The sequence below is a fragment of the Lithobates pipiens genome, unplaced genomic scaffold (assembly GCF_037356315.1).
Source record: "Lithobates pipiens isolate NorthernLeopardFrog02 unplaced genomic scaffold, aLitPip1_a1.2 Scaffold_65, whole genome shotgun sequence".
NCBI classification, from domain to species: domain Eukaryota; kingdom Metazoa; phylum Chordata; class Amphibia; order Anura; family Ranidae; genus Lithobates; species Lithobates pipiens.
In genome coordinates this window covers 2,189,622-2,197,417 of record NW_027507887.1, presented here as the reverse complement: position 1 = coordinate 2,197,417, position 7,796 = coordinate 2,189,622, and the positions used below count along the sequence as shown (strand labels likewise).

The following is a 7,796-nucleotide window of genomic DNA, read 5'->3' as shown; positions in this document are numbered from 1 at the left end:
TAAGTCATCTCAGACTTTTAAGCCACGCCCAATATGTAGCGCAATTTAAGCCATGTCCACATTCCTCCATGGGGAAGGGACTGCGGACATGAAATGAGTTTTTACAGGTTGGGATGTCTGCACTCTTGTTTTACATTAGATGTAGATGATTACACCCAGCATCCTCCATCACTCCAGGGTACCGCGCCATTCCTAACGTAGACTCACGTAACGAAGACTTTTGCCAGTTTTAAACATGGCCGCCTGCGTTTGTCCTACGTCTCCCGGCCTGTCGCCCTGCTCCTGATTGGCCATTCGGCCCCCATGGTACACGCATGGTACGTACCGGTGGGAGGTGGGGCCGAGAAAGAGACAGCGTGCTCCTGTTACAAGTAGCTGGAACTTTGGCGGGGGATCTTTCGACTGCGTCAGCGCGGATTGTGTGTCGCCCTGAGCGCGGGAAGCAGCACAGGTGACCGGCGAGCGGGGCTCTGCACGGCTCCTGTGAGTTCAGAAGAGGCGGGAGTGATAGCGAATAAAGAAAGTAAGAGAGGCCTGGCCGGCCCGGGGTCTGAGGGGACTCTGCAGCGCTCTGCCTTTTCTTTTTGTCCCGAGTGTGTGTGTGTTTGTGCTTGGAGATAGATGTGTGTCTGTGCTGGGGCTAGTCTATTGTGCTGCTTGACATCCCGCTAACCGGCGCCATTCATTCCTCTGCCCTAGCATTGTATGTATTGTAGTGTGTGTGGGCTCTAGCGCCTCCCTGGCGGCCTAGTACGGTAATGGAAGTGCTAGCCCTTTCCTGCAGTACTATGCCTTCCTTTGTTATCTATACATCCATTTACAACAGTGCATTGTACGCCCATTTGTAACAGTTCATGTCTGAGGGGGTCCAGGGTAGCTGGGGAGCACGGTGGCATTTGTTGCTGTTCTTATTAATGTAGACCCTTGGCCAAATTTTATTTTTGTTCTTATGCTGGCCTTACCTGGTAGTAGCTTTTTGTTTTTTTATCTTTGTGTTCTTTTTATACGCCCTGGGGAAAAAGTAACTGATTTCCCCCTTCCACGCATTAGAGATGAAGTTGGGAATTCTCTCCGCTGTGCTATTGTACTCTGACAGCGGCACCCTCCTGTTGTCAGAATACACAGATGGGCACTGCCTACCTCTGATCCAATGGCTTCTTTTAAACGATAGCTCAACTTTTTTGTTGTGCGACAGTGATCACAAATCAAAACTCGTCCGGTCCCTGCTGAATTTTGATCATAGTTACATAGGTGAGGTTGAAAAAAAAAGACACAAGTCCATCAGTCTTTGCGATCTTTAATTTTTATGGTGCCATGAATGGATAAAGGTAACCTAAAGACATGAGGGGATCTTCCCCTCACTTTTTGACAACAGGAGGAAAGAATTCACATCTCTAAAGTCTGTGGCAGAGGAAAAGTGACAGTTGTCACCACTGTAAGGTCGTTCTTATTGGGACGCTTCTGTCTATTTCTGTTCCAGTGATTGTAAAATGTAAACGTCACATCACAACGTGTCCTGGGGACAGTAGTCAAACAAGACAGTGAATATCCCTGATAGGCACAGAGAACAGTGTTCTAAGGGCCTGTGTATATGCTATCACTTTATCAAAGTTCATTGACAGGTGTGTTTTACCAGCAACTATCCTGCTTCAAGGTTTTGCATTCCTATAGACTTGTTTGAAAACAAAAAACCTGTCTGGAGAGAACAAAAGCCCATCGGTTCGGTTGACGACACACTGCGGTCCATCATCACCCGATCTCCCATAGGGGAGAGCGGCGCTGAGACAGGTCCGTCCCTGCACAGTGTGCAGAGATGGACCTGTCGTCTTCCTGCTCAGCGGAGATCCACCGGGCAGATCAGCACTGATCCACCCTGTGTGAAAGGACCCTAAATCTGTCAGGTTGCACCCCACCTTTGCTCTATTCCAAATGAGGAAATGTTGGCTAGTGTTTCACCTTAATAGGAAGATGTACGGGCCTTCCCCCCCATCCAGAATCTATTTACCAGATAATAGTTCAGACCAATCTACAAAGTAAAATTTGGCTTCACTGTTCAAGAGACTATGGTTATGCTGGCGATAGATATTCTTATTAAGCCTGAAAAATTGTCTATCTCTACATAGTAAATATAATATAAAATATACACACATTTCCACATCTAAGATAATGCCTTGTATGTGATAAAATGTGGATGGCTACTATTTTTTTAAGAACTATACACTTGATTATATTTTGACAATTCCAGCTTGTGGGGGTGTAGCCCAATCATTGTGTCTGATCTTTGGATGTAGTATTTCTGATTTCCATTATACTGGCCAGGAAAAGGTCTGTGCACTAATGGACTATGGTATAGTTGCATAATGAACTGTCCTGATTGTTCTGCAATGGGCACACCACTTTTTTCTAGCTTGCCTAATGGGAAAGGTTGGGGCTATAACACATAATGCTGAAGAGCCATATGTGCATGAGAAAAGGGTATGGGGGGGGGGGGGTGCAGTATAACTGGCACTATGTGCATGGGAGTAGTGCAGAGGGTATGATGCAGTAGTATGTGTGCAGCAGGAAAGCAGTGGGGAGGGATATATTCAGCAGTGGAGTGTAAAGGGTATGACAATTGACAGTATGTGTTAGAGCTGCACAATTAATCGTTAAAAAAAAATCGTGATCTCGAGTCGATCCCTCTGACTATCTCTATTGCAGTTTGCCGATTCTTTCATATAACAAGTGGAGAGACTTATCTGCTCACTCAGCTGTCAAAAGAAAACATTCCGGCAGTCTGCCAAGTTTTTAAAATTAAACATTGTAACTCTTCCTTCTAAGATCAAAGGGAAACTTCTGTGTAAAGAGAAAAATCTGGGCAGTCTGCCAAGTTACAAGTGTAAATACATGGAGTTTAAGCACTTAAAGCAGTTGTATACTCAAATTTTACACTTTTTACCTACAGGTAAGCCTATAATAAGTCTTATCTGTAGGTAAAATTAATATTTCCTAAACCGTGTTCCCTATGCATGCAGCTGCTGACGTCAGCATGCGCTCTGAATGCCCCAGCTGAAGGTCCGGCAGCATTGCCGGACCTTTGCCTGGCAAAAAACACTTGCACATGTAACGTCATCGCAGCTCCGGCCACTCAGCGCCTGAACCGCAAACCCGGAAGACATGCCGAGGGCAAGATGTCAGCTCCCTCTGCGTGGACAGGGCACTGATGCATTTGATAATGAGCTACTATGTGCTGCATACTAGCTCATTATACCTTTGCCTTTCAGGGTTTTTCCTTTTTTTGTTTCTTTTTTTTTTTTTTTTTTTTTTTTTTTTGTGAAAGATGTTGCGCCACAAGGATCGTGAGAGAATAGTTTAACTTCTAAGCAAAAAATTTGGGTTTCTCATTTTAGCCAGAATCGTGCAGCTATGTGTATAAAAAAAAACCTGTTATAGCAACTAAAACATGTCGGCACTGCAACCTAGCCAAATCTTTTTTTCATAGTTTTATCACTTTGAGTTTAATTTAATCACTATTTTGGCAGTTTAAACTGTGTAATGGTATGCATTTTTATGTGTTTGGGATTTTTTTATATCAGGTCCCCAACCTCCTCCTGTTAAGAACTGGGCTGCACACAATTACATGCTGTAGTGGGGCCAGTGGGGTGTGCTATTCAGCGCATCACATGGCTTTTTTGTTCTGTATAAAACGTACACTTTAATGACATGTAAAGCAGCGCAATGCTGTACGTTACCATGCGGTGCTCTGCAATAAAGACTGTTTGAGTGTGAATGGGACTGTCTCGAATCAGCGATATGCCGGTCTCATAGGTTCAGACAGCAGTGAGAGCCATTGGCTCCTGCTGCTGTCAAATGCCGTGAGTGAGTTGTGCTGTTCATGTCAGTAGATGCACATAGCCTGGCTTGGGAGTGAGCCCATAGGTTTGCCACCATAGGAAGCAGATTCCTATGGGGCTGCATGCAGGAAGCACAGGTTGGGGCAACTCTACCAATACCATTGCACAGAGCAGGTAAATATAACTGGTTTGTTTAACCACTTAACGATCAGCGCTCACCGATGTACGTCCTATTTTTGAAAAGGGATATCTCGGTAACGGCAGCAGCTGCTGCCACAACCGAGATATCCATCTCTTCAGGCGCCAGTAGTCTGTACGATAACGGTGGTCTCCATGGTGGATTCGCCACAATATCGGCGGCAGGAGAGGTGCCACCCCTCCTCCTGCCGCCGCTTACCAGAGGCGATCGGGTCCTTTTCCTAGCTGGGTACGGAGACAAGTGAGGCTAAGATGGCCCCCACTCATCTCTATACCATAGGAGGGCGGAAGCGACGTCAAAACGTCACTTCCGCCCATACCTCTTAAAGGTGTATATATATAATTTTTTTTTTTTTAAATGTGTTTTTTTTTTTTTGTTTTGTTTTTTTAGTCCAAATGAGATCTGAGGACTTTTTGACCCCCAGATCTCATATTTAAGAGGACCTGTCATGCTTTTTTCTATTGCAAGGGATGTTTACATTCCTTGTAATAGGAATAAAAGTGATCCATTTTTTATTTTTTTTTAAACAGTGTAAATAAATAATTTAAAATAAATAAGAAAAAAAAGTTTTTAAAAAACACCCCGTCCCGACGAGCTTGCGCACAGAAGCAAGTTCATACGGGAGTAGTGCCCGCATATGAAAACGGTGGTCAAACCACACATGTGAGGTATCGCCGTGATCGGTAGAGCGAGAGCAATAATTCTAGCCCTAGACCTCCTCTGTAACGCAAAAAATGCAACCTGTAGAATTTTTTTAAATGTCGCTTATGGAGATTTTTGAGGCTAATAGTTTGATGCCATTCCTCGAGCGGGCGCAATTTTGAAGCGTGACATGTTGGGTATCAATTTACTCGGCGTACCATTATCTTTCACAATATAAAAAAAAAATTGGGCTAACTTTACTGTTATTTTTTTTATTCAAAAAAGTTTATTTTTTCCAAAAAAGTGCGCTTGTAAGACCGATGCGCAAATACGGTGTGAAAAAAGTATTTCAATGACTGCCATTTTATTCTCTAGGGTGTTAGAAAAAAAAACAATATAAAATGTTTGGAGTTCTAAGTAATTTTCTATCAAAAAAAAAACGTTTTAAACATGTAAACACCAAATCTGAAAAAGAGGCCTGGTCCTTAAGTGGTTAAAAAAAAAAAAATTGGATTTATCGGTAACAGTTTCCAGTAGTATTCCAGGGCAGTCCTTGAGAAACAGATTTATTTCCAATGACACAGGAAACGCATTGCCCTCAGATCTTAAAAGGTGGTCCCTCAGCAACCTGGTTAGTTACAGGAACTGAAGGACAGATCTGTAAAACGCACAACAAGCCAAAAAATTATCCAATAGGGTGGGAACGTGCTGTCCTGAGACTACTAGAAACAGTTACTGCCTGGTAAATCTAACTCCTGTTTTTCCCCCAGTCTTCCAAATGCATGATCCTGGCTTTATATCAAGTTTAGACGATGGTGCTGGACATACTTGGAGAAACTAGACCAGGTCCCTGCTTTGCATATCTGCTTGGGGCAGTGCCAGCTTTTTCTGGCCAAAAAGCACTTGTAAAATGAGTGTTAGAGGAGCTGCACCTTTAAAAAAAAAAAAATGGACACTTACCTGTTCCAGGGTCCAGCAGATGTCGGCAGCAGATGACGAGCAACCGCTCGTCTCTCAGCTGCCCTTCTGCCATCCTCTGTCAGGGAATCAGGAAGTGAAACTTTGGGCTGGGGGTGGCTCAATCTGTGGCTAGCTTGTCCCGGAAGTAGGTGCAGGTACCTGGATTATACAGGTATCTGCAACCCCCTCCCCCCCTGAAAGGTGCCAATTGTGGCACTGGGGGGTGGGAGGGTTCCGATGAGCAGACCTTCCACTGTAGGGTGGAGGTCTGCTTTAAGCCCTTGAAGATTTCCTTCAGAACGGGCAGTGACAGCGCTGAAAATTGTTTGGGTGGGTGTTTAAGTGTACAGTAAGCAAGTGGTTAAAGGTGCCAGTTTAAAAAAAATATATCTTGACATTTTGAATACTTTCAAGTGCAGAGGAGTGGTTTGTGTCTTATAGACCCCCGATCCCTCCATTAAGGATACCTGTCACTGCTTGACAGCAATAACAGTGATGGTGTAAAAAAAAGTGTCCGTTTGAGAGGTGGGTGAAATATTGGTATTGTATTGGCACCGATAAAAACAATATAGGTCGATCTCTATCAGCTGCCTAGAACTGCGGGGACATCAGGCAATAGGAATTGCTCACGCCTGGTGCCAGGCCTGTACTGGGTCAAAAAATAGGCCCGGCATTTTAGTCTGACCAGCTCAGACTTTGTTGCTGTTCCTGCCTTTTTCTACCTTGTGTCAAAAGAAATAGACTTGGCGCCTGCCCCTCTACCCTAGACTGCACATCCAATGAGAACGTGGGGACATAAGTCATGTAGCAAATCCAGATTACATTCTTCTCTTGGAATGTTTCTGCTTGGTGGCCTGCCTACTTTCCAGTAATTGGCTAAACCCTGACACCATACAAGCTGTAGTTGTCGACACCGCATCCTCTGTACCCATTGGCTCAGGGGAAGTGGTAGGCGGCATCACTCTTTTGCACGTCAAAGCGATCACTTTTCCACTTTGTGGATTTTCTTTTATGGTAGGGAGGTTCCTTCAACATCACAGCGCTCTCAACATTCTAAAGCCCCATACACACGATCGGACTTTGTACAAACTTTTCCGTGGACTTTTGTACAAAGGGCGTGGTCCACAAGTTTGTATTGCATACACACGGTCGGACTTTTTGACAACAAACACGAACGTGGTGACGTCACAACGTACGGACGCCACTTCAAAAGAGGACGTTCAATGACTCCAGCGCCACCTTTGGTCAACTTCTGTATTGTAGTCTGATCGTTTGCAATGGTTCTGAGCATGCGTGTTTGTACCTTGTACAAAAGTCCGATGCTTTTGCATACACACGGTCGGACTTTGCTCCATCGGACTTCTGTTGTCAAAAAGTTTGTCCGTTCGCAGAGCCAACGAAAGTCCGATGAAAACAGAAAAAGTTTGTCCGATGGAGCGTACACACAGTCGGATGTTGCTCCAAAACAGCTAATTTGCATGTTTGTTGTCAAAAAGTCCGACCGTGTGTACGGGCCTTAACATCCTGCTTGTACGGCTTAAAGCCGTAGCCTGCAGCTGCACACCCTTCAGAACACACAGCGAGGGAATATCCTGCATAGTGCCACATGGCTGCAGCACTACAGGGGAACACCCACAGCTCTACCAAGGATGTCCCGCACTTGGATGTTCAGGCAGAAACCACTATGGGAGAGGTTGCAACATCAGCAAAAACTACTGGGTCTCCAAGACTGAGACTATTTGACCCCTTGCTGTAGAAGGAACCTCCCTACAGTGAAGGAAAATCCACGTAATTTATTATTAAAATTTTTTATAGCCCTTCTCTTTTCGGTTGCCTCTGGCATAGTATAATAGGTATTCAAGATTGGTGATTATTGGTCAGAATGAAAAAAGTAAAACATTTGTATGTGGGGGATTTTTTTCTAAATTTTCATCCAACGCTGGTTCCTGACAGGAAGTGAGGCAAATATTACCTATAGGGACACAAGCTGCAAATAAAAGCAATGCATATTCCTTGGCAAGGAGAGTTGGAGTACAATTCAGAATGAAAGGCACTATATAGCACCAATGCCTGGTACTGTGCAGGCCCTGTGATTATACTTTACAAAATGTCCCTAGAAATATTCCTTCCTCAAGAGTGTGCAGTGATGCCTGTTTTCCAAT

General features: G+C 44.4%; 1 protein-coding gene across 1 annotated transcript in view; it reads left to right on the top strand.

Annotated features, from left to right (window-relative positions):
- The first annotated feature begins 328 nt into the window (after window positions 1–328).
- Window positions 329–7,796, top strand: part of LOC143958935 (histone-binding protein RBBP7) — a 28,693-nt gene continuing 21,225 nt past the window's right edge. The window contains exon 1 of the mRNA XM_077467923.1: window positions 329–523. Within this exon, the coding sequence (XP_077324049.1) occupies window position 523 (1 nt within the window). The 5' untranslated portion in view covers window positions 329–522. The remainder of the gene's footprint in view (window positions 524–7,796) is intronic.